The following is a 17,877-nucleotide window of genomic DNA, read 5'->3' as shown; positions in this document are numbered from 1 at the left end:
GCTCAACGTCGCTCCTCATCAGGGAAATACAAATCAAAACCACACTCAGATACCCTCTCATGCCAGTCAGAGTGGCTAAAATGAACAAATCAGGAGACTATAGATGCTGGAGAGGATGTGGAGAAACGGGAACCCTCTTGCACTCTTGGTGGGAATGCAAATTGGTGCAGCCGCTCTGGAAAACAGTGTGGAGGTTCCTCAAAAAATTAAAAATAGATCTACCGTGTGACCCAGCAATAGCACTGCTAGGAATTTATCCAAGTGATACAGGAGTGCTGATGCATAGGGGCACTTGTATCCCAATGTTTATAGCAGCACTTTCAACAATAGCCAAATCATGGAAAGAGTCTAAATGTCCATCAACTGATGAATGGATAAAGAAATTATGGTTTATATACATAATGGAATACTACGTGGCAATGAGAAAGAATGAAATATGGCCTTTTGTGGCAACGTGGATGGAACTAGAGTGTTATGCTAAGTGAAGTAAGTCATACAGAGAAAGACAGATACCATATGTTTTCACTCTTATGTGGATTCTGAGAAACTTAACAGAAGACCATGGGGGAGGGGAAGGAAAAAAAAAAAGGTTAGAGAGGGAGGAAGCCAAAATATAAGAGACTCTTAAAAACTGAGAACAAACTGAGGGCTGATGGGGGGTGGGAGGGAGAGGTGGGTGGGTGATGGGTACTGAGGAGGGCACCTGTTGGGATGAGCACTGGGTGTTGTATGGAAACCAATTTGACAATAAATTTCATATTTAAAAAAAATTTTTTTTAATAAAAAATAAAAACCTACCCATTCTTTTTAATAGCTGCTTCGTATCTCACTGCATGGACATATCATAATTTATGTATCTAGTCCCCAGTGATTGACATTTAGGTTTTTCCTATCTTTTGCCATATTAAAAAAACAGGGGGTGCTTGGGTGGCTCAGTTGGTTGAGCACCCGACTCTTGATTTCATCTCAGGTCATGATCCCAGGGTCACAGGATCAAGCGTCCCATTGGGCTCCTCACTGAGCGTGGAGACTGCTTGACATTCTCTCTTCCTCTGTCTGTCTCCCTTTGCCCCCTCCCCATTTCCCCCTCTTGTACTCTCTCTCTCTCTAAAAAAAATACTATAATGAACATCCTTGCACACATGTCATTTCATACATATGGAACTATGTCTGTAGGATAACTTCCTATGAGTATAAAAGGCAAAGGATATGTACAATTTTCCTTTTGATAAATATTGCCAAATTCCCCTGTTGAGAGCTTGTATCAGTTGACCCTCCACCAGCAATATATGAGAGATAACACAATGTTAACAAAATTGTTTTTTATCTTTACCAATCTAATAGATGAAAAAGGGCATTTCAATGCAGGTTTAATTTGCTTTATTCTTATAACAAGTGAGGGTGAAGATATTTTCATGTGTTTAAAGTGGTAATGTTTTGGATTGTCTGTGAACTGTCAGTTCATATCCTTTACTATCTCTCTTTTGAGTTGCTGGTTCTTATTGATTTACAGCAGTTCTTTGTATATTAAGAAAATTAACCTTCATCTATGATAAGAAATAAACTTTTTTACCTGTTTTTTGACTTCGTTTATGGCGTTTTTCCATCCAAAAAGAAATTTTTATGTACATGAATTTATCTATCATTTCTTTTTGGGTTTATATGATATTTAGAAAGGCCATTTCCACTCTGATATTATTTTTTAGGTGACAGATCAGATGTCATTACTGAGAAAAGCTGGGAAAAGCTTCATAGATAGGGGTGCCTGGGTAGCTCAGTTGGTTAAGCGTGTGACTTCAGCTCAGGTCATGATCTCACAGTTTGTGGGCTCGAGCCCTGTGTCAGGCTCTGTGCTGACAGCTCGGAGCCCGGAGCCTGCTTCAGATTCTGTGTCTCCCTCTCTCTCTGCCCCTCCCCAACTTGTGCTCTGTCTCTCTCTCTCTCTCTCTCTCTCTCAAAAATAAACATTAAAAAAATTGTTTTTAAAGCTTCACAGATATTCCCTACTAGTTTTGCAACTTTATGAATCTAAAATTATTCACACAACAGACTTATGTATAGTAAAACAAATACACTAAAATGTTAATAGAGAATCTAGGTGGTGTGTACAAGGGTGTCCATTGTACAATTCTTTTGATTTTCTTGATGTCTGAGGTTTTTATACTAAAATACTGGGAAAAGGGCACTAAATACTTCTTGTAATTTCATGGTTTTATTTTTTATATTCAAATTTTTTATTGAGCTGATACTAATTTTGGTACAGGGTTAAATTTTTTGTTTTAATTGTTTAAGGTATACAAATAAAACTCAATTTGCTGGATTGGAGAAAATGACCATTGTAAACCAATATGCTTTCTACCTGGTTTTTTGACTTCATTTACAAAATTTCAGTCTTCAATGCATCTGAATCTTATTCTTTTCTATGCTGATAGGATCACACTATATTTTAAAAGTTGGTTTTTATTTATTTATTCAAACCTAATTCTTCTTTTTTGGTTCTTAATAAACATATGATTATCTCTTATATTCCAGGCTTAAAGGCCACCATTAAGTCATATCTTATCCTTCTATTTTCCAGTTTCCTTAATTTTCCTTTTATGCTTTATTTTCCCAACCCTTAAATAACTTTGGAACTATTTTCTGAATCTTCCCCCTGAGTTTTTCCTGGAAATTTTATTAATTACACAAAAATGATTACTTACAACAAGTTCCAAAACACCATCTCCTTCATCAGCATTTTCTATCATAGTGGCTCCAAATCCAAGCTCTCGGATGAACTCAGCTATCACTGGGGGTTGTATAACAGCAGGATTATATCTTACTTCTGCTTTGCCAGCCATCAGAGCCACAAGTACAGAATATATTCCTGGAAGCATTGATAAGAAAAATAACTGAGATAATATCCTTATAAAAAGAGGAATGTTATAATAATTTCTTCATTTGTGAAAGGATTAAAGTGAATCTACAAAAAATTATTACTTGTTATACAGTCTTGAACCTAAACCAAATAAACTAGTTGAAAGAGGGCCTTATTTTCTGAAACTTTTTATTATGGACAATTTGAATTATACATATACAAAAGAGAACAATATAATAAACTTTATATAACCACCACCCAGTTTCAACAATTATCAATAATACTGGGGCTGATCCTGTTTCATCTATACTCCTATCTTCTTACTTACTGCACTCTACTCTGATGATTTTGAAGCAAAACCCACATAACATATCATTTCACATGTAAATATTTAAATATGTATCTCCAAAAGACTCTTCTCTCAAAAAAAAATCCATAATACCATTATCACACCTGAAGTAAGTCCTCAATATCACCAAATATCCATGCAGAATTCACATTTCCAGAATTGTCTTATAACTGTTTATTTGTTTAACACAGTTGTTTTCTTGAAATGGGATCCAAATCAGACCCATCAATTGCAACAGGTTGAGACCTTAACATGTAATTATAGGGCATTTGTGGAAACTAATAAGACCTAGAGAAAGGAACTCATGCACTTAAGGAAATCACTGCAATTATAGTAAGGAATCTAAGAATGTACCAACATGCATATTATAAAAATATCAAATAAAAGTCATTTCTTAAGATTATACAATTTTACTGTCTGGCACACACTAATATAAAGTGCTCTTATTCCTAGGGAAAAAGTGCCATACAACTTGTTAACAGAACAAAGGAGTTCATTTTATGGCAGTCATCCTGTTTTCTCATGCAAGCCTTTTATTAACAACCATCCTACTTCTCTAGGCCAGCTACTGATGTCATTTCTAGGAAGAAAATTAATTCTGCATAGCAAAAATGACAGCTCTTTCTATGAATCTGTGGCACTTGGTGGCTACCTGACAGGAAATGGGGATCAACAGACCATAGGTCAACTGTGGAGTTTGATAAAAAGAAAACAATATTAATTTAATCATAGTTTTAAATAAGAAAACAGAGAACCTATATAATCTAAGTTTTCTATATAAAGTACTTACACTCTGGGCTTTGTGGATACCAAATAATTCAGAGGATCAGCTCATAGGAAAGTGTCAGTAAAAGGAGTAGGGTATAAAGAAAGTAGGAAAAATCTTTTTGTTTCAGTGGATATAATCTATAGCTAAATAGAAATAGAAGGGAAAATCTGACTTTTCAAAAATAGGTTTCATACTTACATAAATTATGGATAATTTTTAAACTCTTACTTTAAATTATAATTAAAACTCTATTCATTTTCAGAAATATAATGCAAACTAAACTTAGAGATGACCAGTGTTACTTAGTTTTTAAAAAAGTGAATATAGTGATCCCAGCTAGGCTAATGGTATTCCTAATTGGGTAAAGAAGTGATAAAGGGGAGAGTGGGGAGTAACTAGAAGAATCAACACAATGAATTTTAAAAAAAAGATTCATAATTGGTATAGGCATTGCTTGTCTCATGAAAAAGGCTATTTCTGAATTGCCCAAACATAGTTGGTTCTGAAATTAAACAGGAACCTTACAAACTTCTTTTGCTTTCATATGTTTGCCACCTCCCTCCTTCCCTGTTTTAATCAATTGGAAGTGTAATATAAGCTTTAGCCTCAACTGCATTCTAATTAGATAGAATGGAGACTGAAATGACATGCAAATATGACACAATGCAGATAAGGTTAATAATGGAATTGCCTCTGTATAACATACATTTTGTTATAAAATTCTGGCCTTTATATAAAAGGTGATTCTATGGGCTACAGGTCTGTGTTATTATTATATACTGTGAGTTATTTCCCCACAATAGAGGGAATAAGCTGATACTAATCTTATTTATTTGGCCCTTGTGACTAACAGCATGTATTAAGAAACCTGGGACTAGGGCTGCTAAAGTACCAAACCTATGATTTCAGTTTCATTAAACATAACCGCATATATCTATGGCTAACAGATCTTATGCCACAGTATGAAGTTTTATATGAATATGACTTCAAACTTATAAGGTAAAACATTTGGGTATGACTGAATAAAAAAAAGTACACTGTAAATTTTCTAAGATTTTGTAACCTAGCATTAAAATTTATCACAATAACGTTTTAACATTTTTACTGCAAAGATCAGTGATCATACTGTTGGAAGATAATAATATAATTCTAAACAAACTTGGTTTTGATCTGGTTGGTTCAAGTATAGTAATATTGAAACTTATGGACTGTAGTTATTTTTAAGCATAGCTTTATCAGAAAATTTGTATGTTTTTCTTAAAATCCATTGCAACCAAGGTCTATAGAGAATAGTAAACTTAAACATATATTTCCTTCTCCTATTTTCCTACACATTTCATTGATGTTAAAATGTGATCATGAGGTAAACAAGATAGGAACCGTATCTAAGGGAACAGAACAAAAAACTGGCTGTCAGAGAGTCAAGGTTGTCCTGCACATCACTGATATGGAGGACTTCATAAGGCCTTGGCAGGAATCACAAAAATTGTTACTAAACACTTGAAAGATCAAAAAAGGACAGTCTTCAATTCAGCACACAAAATAACAGGCTTCAAAAGTGTCTCACCTTCTTCTCGTCTTAAATTCCGTTCAATGTTTGCTACACAGGAAGCACAAGTCATACCAGTGACCTGTATATAACACTTAGACGAAGGCTTTACTTCCCCATCGTGAATTGGTGTCATCGTTTTAGTATAAAATTCATTAGTTGAAGTCAAAAGCGGCATTTCTGATGAGGTCTGAGCTATTATTACCAATGGCTCGTTTGTATCTGGTAGACAGGGAAAGATTCTTTTCATTTAAGATATTCTTTAGTTGCATCCGTGTCATTCATCACAATCCACACCTCCAGGTACTGTCAATCCATTCGTTTAAAACCAGCATGGACTTTACACTTTCTAGGAAGTGACTTCAAATACTGCCCATCCCAGTTCTTTGGATCGGAACTAACTGAATAAACAAAACTTTGGTTATACCAAGTTCTTCTAGCTGTTTTCTCTACTGAAAACCCCAGATAAAGAGTCGTTGTTAATGGGCAGCTCTTATTTTTATAAGGAATTTTTATCACCATGTTAATGATTTGTATACTACATTAAAGCAATTCATGATACAGTAAGTGCAACAAAAAAGCAATTTACAAAACAGCATTGCGGTATGATGTCATTGAAAAAGTTTTTGTGTATATGTATATATGAGACTAGGCATAAGAAAATCTGGGAGGCTACGTTCCAAAACATTAATGGTGGCTACTTCTGGGGAATGGGGTTAAGGCAGGAAAAGAATGACAAACAAACACATTTTCTCTACAGACACTTCTGTATTGTTTGAATTTTAAACACTAATATATAGTATTTTTTATTTTTTTCATTTTTCATTTTGTTAAATATTTATTTATTTTTGAAAGAGAGAAAAAGACACAGAGCACGAGTAGAGGAGGGCAGAGTGAAGAGGGAGACACAGAATCCGTAGCAGGCTCCAGGCTCTGAACTGTCAACACAGAGCCTGACTTGTAGCTCGAACCCATGAACTGTGAGATCATGACCTGAGTCGAAGTCAGTCCCTTAACTGACTGAGCCACCTAAGCCCCTTTATGGTATTTTTAAATTAAAATGTCTTTGTGGAAAATGGAAGAAAATACAAGGAGAAAGTCAGCAGTAACCTTCATTTTGTGCAAAGGAATATTTAGAAAATCTCTCCAAAGAATGTTTATGCACTGTGGAACAATGGGAAGCTCCTATCATCCAGAAATTCCCCTGCAGTCTCAGAAAATCTGCTATTCTGTTTAAAGTTTATCCACTGAAGTATTAATCAACTCTAAGAAGGGAAAAGTTATTCTCTCCAGCACACCCATGCACATGCAAAGAAGCTCAAGATGTTATACTCTCCTGCAGCGATAAAGAGGAAAAGAGGTGATGTGGAAATTTCCAGGTACACCTATCTAACTTGTTATTTATTCCCCTTGGGCAAAAAAACTGGTTCAGGTCTATTTGGCTAACCCACAGAGGAATCCCTGCATAGAAGAGTTGGTTTCCATATGCCAAAGAGGACATCTTTTGCAGAAACTTTAAAAAAAGCCTAACCATTTTCCTAATAAATAATGATCCATACTTCCCAAATCAGTATAATAATGGCTGTTAAATTTTAATGCACACACAATAACCTGGGGGATTTTCTTAAAATACATGTTCTGATTCAGGACATTTAGGATGGGGCCTGAGATTCTGCACTTCCACCACACTCCCAGGTGATGGCACTACAGCCAGTCTGGATATAGTAAAGGACATTGATCACAACTGACTAGATACTTCCAATTCCAAAATTAGTCAACCTCTGGCCTTAAGAAAATCAATTTTGAAAACTATACTCATTCATTCAGATTATGAGAGCATTATTTAGAACTCAGTAAAATTTACCAACTACTACTGTTATCTTAAAGATTTCAAAAAGGAAGCTCATTTGACCAAAGGAAATAGCTTTGGCTTTGAAAAATAAAACATTATTTTAATCCAGCCAGTTTATTTCATTCTCTCATAATTACTATCAAGACTTCATATTGAACTTAGACACTAAAAAAAAGTTTATACTGCTAGTTACTTTAGGTCTTGTTCCAGAGTAATTCCGTTATTTCAGGTACCAGAGATAACCTATAATAAAATCTCCAATTTTCACACTCTGGAAGGATAGTACTAAATTAAAATAAGTCATGGAGATACTCCCTTTTAGCTACCTTCGCATGACCTCTCAACAAAGATCCATAAAATTGTGCCCTTTATACCCCAGTGAGTGTGGCAAACAAAAAAGCAAAAACTTCGATTTTCCACAGCAAAAGTGCAGGTGTTAAAAAGCCACACTGAATTAAATGGCTACTCTCCTTCAATTAGATTTTCTATAGCCTGTAGCAACACTACTTATGCTTAAGTGAATTCAAAAGGAAGGAAGGTTGACTTTCTTGCACTCGAGGCAATAATCAGAAAAGATTCCAAAAATTTCAAGAAAGGGTTTCCAATCTAATCCTTATAACTAGGATCAATGTGTGAATATGAAGAACATATAATCAGAAAATAGATTAGAAAGAATTTAAAACATCATTTCTGCAATCCACTCTCAAATGACTCAGAAAAAGAGTGTGTGTGTGTGTGTGTGTGTGTGTGTGTGAAGAGAGAAAGAGAATGATAAAACAAATGTAAAATATTGACAACCAGGGAATGTGAGAGAAATTGGTAAACAGGAATTTTTTTGTATTGCTCTTGTAGCTTTTCTATAAGTTTGAAATTAAAAATAACAAAGTTAAAAAAAGGAAAAGAATTTGAGGGGTTTTTTTTTGCTTTAATTGGTTAATGAAGACTTAACTTCACATTTGTCTTTTTAAGAGAATGATGAGATTGATGGTCATGATAAAAATATACCTCCCATGCAAGGGTGGTTCCATATTTGCAAGTCAACCAATGTGATCCATCACATCAATACAAGAAAGGATAAAAACCATATGATCACTTCAGTAAACGCAGAAAAAGCAATCATAGTGGGCTCGAGCTCACCCGAAGTGGGGCTCAAGCTCACCTAAAGCAGGGCTCCAGATCACCCAATGTGGGACTCGAACTCACCTACCATGAGATCATGACCTGAGCCAAAGTCAGATGCTTAACGACTGAGCCACCTAGGCGCTCTGTTACATAAAAATTCTTAAATGCCATTTTAAATTGTATCATTTCATATTATATTATCATTGTATTAAATGAAAAATGTTAATATAGATTTAATTCAGAGTTTATTTATAGAGGTCCATGCAGCAAATTATTTACACCAGTGCTTCTAAAACTTCAATGCACGTATGAATTACCTGGAGAGCTCATGAAAATCAAAATGTAGATTTTTATTTAATGGGTGTGCAGTGGGTCAGAGAGTCTACAGTTCTATCAAGCTCCCAGAGATGCTGCCGCTACTGCTGATCTGTGAACCATTTTCAGCTGCAAAAATACAGACCCAAATGAATAGGGCAAATGCCATTTTGGGGGTCTAGTCTAAATGTCTGTGAGATCCCTGCTTACAATAATACCAGATGCCAGATTTGACTGTAAAAAAATATTTCACTTTTATACTATATGTGGTATGAGTTGATATGATTTGAGTTCCTATATTTAAGAGGCATAGGCATAGAAATATCAGTGTAAGTAACTTGTTTGATTGATAATGATGTAAGCCAAACTTATTTATATGATGTCCATAATGCATTATGTACGGCAAAGTATTTTAGTTTAATAGAAACTCTGAAGAATAATTCAACATTATGGGTTAGCAAAATGTTAATCAATTTCAAATACTGTCATTTTGAAAATTTTAAAAATTGTAAGCAATGACTGACACAACTAAATTTTGTCAAAACTAATCTCATTCATTTTTTATGGCTACCTGATATGGTTTCACTTCAATATTTCCAATTAAAATTATGCTTCTGGTTTCATAATTATTTCCCTTTGCAATTATGGATTTCCTATACTTTGTTCAAATTTTTAATACTGGAGGTCTTCAACAGTTCAGTATTCTATATTAATTTTCTAATAAGGAATTATGTATCTCTTTTTTAGAGCAAAATAATTCTAGTCTTTTGAGATTTTATTTATTAAAGTGAGAATTCTAGGTGGCAATGTAAAATGGGTCAACCACTTTGGAAAAGTATGGCAATTCTTGAAAAAGTTAATCATATTCACCCTATGACCCAGAAATTGCACTCTTAGGTATATACTCGGGAGAAATAAAAACATACATTCAAGTAAAAACTCATACACAAATGTTCATAACAGCATTATTCTTAAAAGCCAAGGACGGAAATAACTTTCCAAATTTCCACCAACTGTTGAATGGAGAAACAAAATTTTATATACATACATATCACATATATGTATAGTGACTGCTAATGGGTACAGGGTTTCTTCTGCAGGTGATATAAATGTTATAAAATTAGATAGTGGTAACGGCTGCAAAACTCTGATTATACTAAGAACCACTGGATTGTATACTTTTAAAAGGGTGAATTCTGGGACACCTGGGTGGCTTAGTCAGTTAAGTGTCTGACTCTTGATTTTTTGGCTCAGGTCATGATCCTAGGGTCATGGAATCAAGCTGTGCATGGGGCTCCTCACTGAGCACGCAGTCTGCTTGAGACTGTCTCTCCCTCTGCTCCTCTCCCCAACTCTCTCTCTAAATTAAAAGAAAAAAAATGTTTTTAAGAAAAAAATTTTAAGGGTGAATTTTATGACATACAAACTATATCTTGACATTAAAAATTGAGAATTCTATAATTTCTACCATTTGTCATGAATATGAAAATCAAGAATAGTTAGTATGTCTCTGGGTCCTCTTCCACTGATATTTACCTACCATAATAATTTGAGCATGTGTTTAATATAAATTTTTATGCTTCTCAGTTTTATTGAGCTTGAAAAACAAATATTGTTACTTGATATCCTTCATTCTGATCAGAATTGCAAAAGTTAATAACATGGTCTAGAAATTAGTTATACAACTTTTCTATTTTATTTACAGCAAGAAATTTCATTAGGGCATTTCCAGTTTAATTCAAAGCTAGATTATATTGTAGTTTAAAACAACAAGTGGGGCACCTGGGTGGTTCAGTCAGTTAAGCTTCTGACTTTGGCTCAGGTTATGATCTCACAGTTTGTGGGTTTGAGGCTCACATTAGGCTCTGTGCTGACAACTCAGAGCTTGGAGCCTGCTTCACATTCTGTGTGTCCCTCTTTCTCTACCCCTCCCCCAGTCATGCTGTCTCTCTCCTTCAAACATAAATAAACATTAAAAATAAATAAATAAAAATAAATAAAACAACAAGTTCACATAGGCAAATTCCATGCACTATTCATTTTTGGTTTCAGTTCAAGGTAAGAGCTGTCAGGAAATAGAAAGACTTTGAGGCAGTTCAAGAGTCAGTTTCATTTGAATGCCTAAATTTAAAACTACAGTTAAAATTCTATTATTTATTTCTACCTTTTTTCTTTTCAAAATAGCATTTGCTTCTCCCATCATACATGCATATATCCTTGTCACATAAAACTTAAAACACATAGGAAAGCACAATGAAAAAAATATCACCTTTACCCTACCACTCATATAATAACCACTGTTAAAATTTTAGTTCATGTCCTGCCAGGAATTTTATTCACTCATATACATAAATAATATGTACATGGTATAAATCCTTATACATGTGTTTATAATATTTTGATCATGCTGAATATACAGATTTTTTGCTTTTAGTTTTTCATTTAACAAAATATTTCAGACACTTTCCTGTGGCATTAAGTATCTTTAATACTATAATTTTTTATGACTTCATAGCATTTCAGCATATGGATGTATCATGATATAATGTTTCTAGTTTTTAAATATTGTAGATAATTATTCAAACATCCTTAGGCATCTTTGTATACACTGCTGACTACCTCTGTAAGATTTACTTCCAAAAACCAGAACTGCAGTACCTATTGCTCATTATTTATTATTGATGAAAGCCAAAGAATCCAAATTAGAAGATAAAAAAACATTAAGGGAATCTGAGAAAAAAGTAATAATTACCTGACAAGGCAGCATCAAATCCCATGTCTTCTATTGCTTCTCTCAAGGTCTCTGGAGAAGTTAGTAGAGGATCATACTCAACAGTCCCATTGCCATTTGCAAGAGATACTCGTATGGATTTTACACCTGCCTTTTTTGATATGACACCCTCAATAGACTGCACACAAGAATTACAAGTCATGCCACCAATGTTTATCACAGTTTCTTGAGTCAGAGGATGGCTTACTGTGTTCAAAGGAATCTTTTGAAGAGATGAGCTGGAGGGAGAGTTTGAGGTACTTTCAACTTCACTTATAATACTAACTCTGTATTGCCCTGGTGAGATGGCCTCTATTGCTTTTCTAAGGGTTTCTGGAGTGACTGAGCTTGCATTGTACTTCACTATGGCAGATCTATTCTCTAAAGAAACTACGATGCTGCTTACATATTGGAGTGTAGATAAAGCACTTTCAATATTTAACACACATGATTTACAATGCATGCCATCTATAAGGAAAGTGACTGTTGAATCACTGCTATATGATGGACTCCTTTGCTGTGATCCTTCTGAGGATTTGACTGGTGTATTCTTTAGACGTTCTATATCAATAGCTCCCAATTTGAGGTACTTGGGCTGTTTTTTGATGAATGCTGGAAAGCCCACGGCTTCAATCTGCTTTTTAATTTCCTCTGCTGTGATAAGATGAGGTTGATAAACAATAGTAGCTTCTTGGTTGTCCAAGGAGACTAGTTAGTGAAAAGAGAAATATTTAATTCAGTTATTCTTAGGCCACTTCAGAAAACATTCTGTAGTTTTCAAATCAATACCACACAAAATTGTTTCTCTGTCTTCGTTGTCACTAGCTTTTCTTAAGATAATTCTGTTTTCATAAAATGTTACTGACACAGACTAGAAAAAAGTAAAAAAATATGACTACTTTATCTATGGTCCCCAAGTTTCTGCATGCCTGAACAGAAACAGATTAGAGGTAGAGAGGACCCCAGGCATGTTGAGTTAAAAACGCTGAACTCTATGAACTGCCACCCCAGCTACATTTTCTGCTAGTTCAAAACTCATGTAGTTTTTAATTATAATCATTAGCTTTACCCACATTAATCCTGGAAATATGCACACTGTACCTCAGACTTCAATGAAGCAGTAAGCACTCTAGTCTGTGGATTCAAAACCCATGCTTAAGACGAAAGCAAAAACTTAAAAGGCCAAAACAGAAAGCTAATCCTTACAAAACAACCAAATACCACCAGATATATTACCTTTAATTCGCTGAACACCTTGCAGCTTCCCAATTTTTCCTTCAATGGTGCTGGTGCATGAATGGCAGGTCATTCCTTCTACTTTCATCTTCAGCATGACTTCACCTACTTGAGCCATACTATAATCTTCACAAGTTCCTGACTTTTTCTCCAGAGTTCCAATATCTAAACTGAGATCCGGAAGCAGCTCTATTATCTGATTGGCATTCAGAATAGAAGGGATTATTGTCACCACTACAGTTCTTTGCTGAGGGGAAATTTTAATGTCTGTCACACCCTTGGTCTTGAGCAATATGCTTTGGATATGGTCCCATGGCAGAGTCAGTGAAGCAGCAACAGTCAGAAACACAGTGTCAGTTAAAACAGGGACAGGGTTAGGATTGTGGAGAACAGTATCAAAGCCCATGTCATCAATAGCTTCCTGGAGGGTCTTTGGAGTCTGTAGTTTAGGGTCATAAATAATAGTTGCATTTTTTTCTTCCAGTGAAACCTTTTGGAAGAGAATTTCAAAAGTCAGTTTAATTCAATTTTATGACCTAGAACTTAAAAAATAGCAATCATCATGCCGCATTCAAGAAGAATGGGACAAATAATTCAACCAAATGGAGTTTCTCTATTAGTTCTCATCTTTACTATTCTCTTTGGAAAGAAACAAAAAAATGTCTTCTGTACTTATAGGAATGATAAACTTGTATGTAGGTGTATGTGACTCAGCTACTGATTAGGCATTTGAAACACACACACGGACAAACACACCCTGGAATTTTACAACAGAGTACAAACAACTTTTTCCTACTATCTCCTTTCACAAATTATTCCAATACTTCACTCTCTATCAATTCAAAGATAATAAAGAAAACAGATCAGCTGCAGAAAATAAAAGGGGATATGAAGTTTAAATTTTAAGATGTTTGATTAAAATAACTTTGTTCGGAAGAAAAGATATAAACATGCTAGTGTGTGATTAAAGGCAATGATAGGATTTTGTAGCATATACTCCTATATCCTTCTAAGTCCCTACAGCCTAGTATTACTTTTATTCACAATAAGAACATCTTTATTGCTTCGCCTGATTCAATGATAAAAATAATGATTGTATTCCTAAAGCTCAGCTACTGTATATAATTTACTACCATGACTGCATGCATATCTGGCTGACATCTTACAAAAATTAATGGTGTAGTCATACACACAAATACATGTGCACACACACACACACACACACACACACTCACTGGGTTGGGAGTCAGAAGATTTGAGTTCCATTGTCAATTCTCCACTTATTAGTCAACACATTCATTAATTCTACCATCTGAAAAATTGGTAAATATGCCCTATAACCTTCTAGAGTTGTTATAAGAGCAAATAGATAGGAAAGTAGTTCTTTGAAGCAGTGAGTTATATAAAGGTAAACACCGAACAAGTAATATTTATCAAGCACCTATTATATGTGCCAGGAACTGGGATTCTCAAGATACAACGGTGAGCATGACACAGTCACAGGGAGGAATATTAGCATAGAAAATACAGAAAAGAGACATGTATTTATCCCTGGGAATATGGGTCAGAAAAGCCTTCTTAGGGGAGATAAGACCTGAATGTAAACAAACACACAGAAATTAGCAAGAATGTATGAGGCAGGAATTCCAGACAAATGGATAAAGTAGATAAAGATGATAAACTGGAGAATGAGGCAACTGATTTACTATGGGGTCCACTTTATGCCAATAATGGTAATTTAGCCTATAGGTAATAGAGAGTCACAAAAAAATTTAACAAGGGAATGACATGATTGTATTAGCATTTTAGAGAAGAATCATCTTGGAGACACAGCAGATGTGTGGGGGGTGGAATGGAGTGACAGGATAGGAGATCAGTTAGGAGACCATTGTAATTGTAATACATAGAAGATCTGAATTAAGGCATGAATATTGAGGGTAAAGAAAAAGGGGCAATTCCAAGATACATTTGGGAGGGCAAGAACTAGTAAGGAGATTATAGAGAGTAAAGGAGATGACTATGAGTTACAGGTTTCTGGCCTGGGCCAGTGGATAGATGGTATTGCCATTAACTGTTATCAGAGAGAAGAAAACTGGAGGACGAGGTTGGAGTGGTGGGAAAAGAAACATGATAAATTTAGTTTTAGACCCAACTGATTTTGAGAGACGGTAGGGTATTAATGTTCTAAAGGCAGTTAAAATATGAGCATTATTATTTTAGATTCCTGGTGAAAATCTTTGTTCCGTAAATAAAAGCAACACCAAAATATAATTAAAAGTAATTAAGAGAAGGAAATCTCACTTTAAACTGTCAACAATAGTTATATAGTTAAATCTTTTTTCCTTTAGCTTGGTAATCAATGGCTAGGTATTTGGTGAAATCTTAAAATGCACCCCTGGCACAGAAAAGATGCTTAGACTAGTAATTCTAGTTGGTCATCTTGATCTTAGTTGTGGAAGAAACCACTAACATAAGTGATTCAAAACAGAAAAAGTGGGAAAATAATTTATATTTTGTTTTGGAATACACCATATAACATTTTCCATGAATAAGTTGCAGTATAGCCAAACCACATGCAGTTCCGACATATACTTTTGAAACAGACACAATACAAATATAGTCATTACAAAATGAAGGCTTTTGTGGCTTTGTATCTCTAAATAGATTCTCTTTCAAACTCTAATCACACTCCAATGATTTTTCTGATTAATAAAATTACTTTAAAAATTTTAAATATTCAAACTAAAGAGGAAGATGGAGAACAGATGAGGGGTGGGGGAGGAGTGACTATAAAGGGGCTGAACAGGGGAGTTTTTTGACATGATGGGACTATGGTGTCCTGGTTGTGTTGGTAGTTAAATAAATATATAGATATGTTAAAATTCACCAAACTAAAAAAAAAAAAATCACAAAACTTTATATCAAAAAGAAGTCAATTTTACGTATGATAATTGTGTTTTAAACAAAACAAAACTAAAATAAAAAAAATTCAGTTAGTTGCATTAGCCCCATTTCAAGTGTTCAATGGCCAATGTGGCTAAGTGGTTGCCATATGGTACTGGGTATATATAGAACATTTCCATCATCGCAGAATATTCCATTGGACAGTACAGATCCAGGTACTACTATACTTTTTCTGATAAAGTACCAAACTTTTTAAAAAGGGTGTAGATTTCTTTTTTCCTTTATGTTTAAGTACACTGTAAAGTGTTAAGTACACTTTAAAAAGTATGTTAAGTACACTTTAAAAAGATCTGGTTTTGAGCTAATTTCCATCCCCCCAAAAATGTTAATTTACCAACATATCCAATGAGAAACCATTCTTAAAACTGATTTTTCGGGTGCATGGGTGGCTCAGTCGGTTAAACATCTGACTCTTGATTTCAGTTCAGGTCATGATCTCATGGTTGGTGAGATCAAGCCCTGTGTTGGGCTCTGCACTGACAGTGAGGAACCTGCTTGGGATTTTCACTCCCTCTCTCTCTGGCCCTCCTCTGCTCGCATACTCCCCACCCTCAAGATAAATAAATAAACTTTTTAAAAAATGATTTAAAATTTTTTTAGTGTTTTATTTTATTTTTTGAGAGAGATAGAGATGGAGCATGAGCAGGGAAAGGACAAAGAGAGAGGGAGACACAAACTCCAAAGCAGGCTCCAGGCTCTGAACTGTCTGCACAGAGCCTGACGTGGGGCTCAAACCCACAAACCGTGAGATCATGCCTGAGCTGAAGTCGGACGCTCAACTGACTGAGACACCCAGGAGCCCCCAAAAAATGATTTTAAAAGCAAAAGTCACTTTGTCTCTAGAGGATTTGATATGCTTTCTACTGCATTAGCCTATCTTCTGTAAAAGACATAAGGAAATAAGGAAACTATTTATATAAAATACTATGTTAAAAAGTTATATTATCCTACGTTGTTTTCATGCTGTAGACTGAAAGCACTTCCTTATGTAGTAACTTCTATTTGTGTGTTTTAAAGCTGTCTAACCACACTTAGCACAAACAAAAATGTTCCCCTTTGGGGAAACTTTCCTCAACTTTTCCTCTGAATATTAGATATCAAAGAGATGTTTCAAGCCTAAAATCTCAAAGGAAACAAAAACAAGCAGCACCTTTGTTTCTTTTAAGAGGAAATTCACATGGTGATTATCACAATACTGTTATGGATGTCAAATGCGTGGGCAGGAAGCTAAAATAACATTTATTTATTCAACAAATATTTAAGGAGTGCCTATTATGTGCCTGACACTGTGCTAAGCTGCTAGGGACACAATGGTGAGCAAAAACAAGCAATGACTCTGTAGACCCAGAAATTGCTGGTAGCAGTACAATTCTGGATCTATGTAGCTCTCCTTTCACATTAACCCCACCAACAAAAACCACCTCCGCCTATTCCCTACATTGTTCAAAAGTTTCAACAGCTTGTCTTTTTCTATCTTTCACTGGGAACCAATGCCGTTATTTTAACTTTTATAAGAACTATATTTCCATTAAATCAATAATTCCTCTGAAAATAAACATGTAACAGTCTACAAATTATGACTGTGGCTCATAGGAAGGCCTCAAGGTGGAAGACTATTTCTATATTTGGATGAAGGCAGGACTGGAAGAGAAGAAATGAAATCAAACATACTCTGTGGCCTCAAATGCATTAATAGTGGAGTAGAGAGTACTAAATGTCGACAGGAATTGTAAAGATCCATTATTTTAATGAGTATGGTATTCTTTATCTACTGAAATATAATATATGAAATTCAAGTACAGTATACTTTATCTGCATGTGATTTCTATATGATTTGCTCTCAAGCAAGATGAATGCTAGAACCTTGGACAAATCACCCTAACTCCAAGGGCTGCACCTTCCTAAGAAGGAGGTTTCATAACAACTCAACATAATCATCAGTTCTTCAGGGCTTGAAAGGATTCTGTCATTTTACACAGAATGAAGGGAGAAAAGTGAAATGATTTATCAGTTATATTGAATTTCTAGTATGTTTGATTCACCAACCACAAATACTTTTGACTCAAGTAAAAACTATTTAAAATGCATGAGGGA

The 17,877-nt window shown here is 34.9% G+C and overlaps 1 protein-coding gene across 4 annotated transcripts in view; it reads right to left on the bottom strand.

The window, feature by feature from the left end:
- The window catches only part of ATP7A (ATPase copper transporting alpha), a 157,656-nt gene that overhangs the window by 54,960 nt on the left and 84,819 nt on the right, over positions 1–17,877 (bottom strand). For 3 of the 4 annotated variants that reach the window (XM_058713983.1, XM_058713984.1, XM_058713985.1), the window contains exons 3-6: positions 12,820–13,309; positions 11,566–12,291; positions 5,543–5,746; positions 2,703–2,866 (exon numbers count right to left, since the gene is read on the bottom strand). In XM_058713983.1, the coding sequence (XP_058569966.1) occupies positions 2,703–2,866; positions 5,543–5,746; positions 11,566–12,291; positions 12,820–13,309 (1,584 nt within the window). The remainder of the gene's footprint in view (positions 1–2,702; positions 2,867–5,542; positions 5,747–11,565; positions 12,292–12,819; positions 13,310–17,877) is intronic. The other variant, XM_058713986.1, reaches the window with a different exon arrangement.

Source organism: Neofelis nebulosa, chromosome X (genome assembly GCF_028018385.1).
Source record: "Neofelis nebulosa isolate mNeoNeb1 chromosome X, mNeoNeb1.pri, whole genome shotgun sequence".
Lineage (NCBI taxonomy): Eukaryota > Metazoa > Chordata > Mammalia > Carnivora > Felidae > Neofelis > Neofelis nebulosa.
The sequence above is the reverse complement of the archived record's forward strand: the minus strand, read 5'-3'. Positions and strand labels throughout refer to the sequence as shown.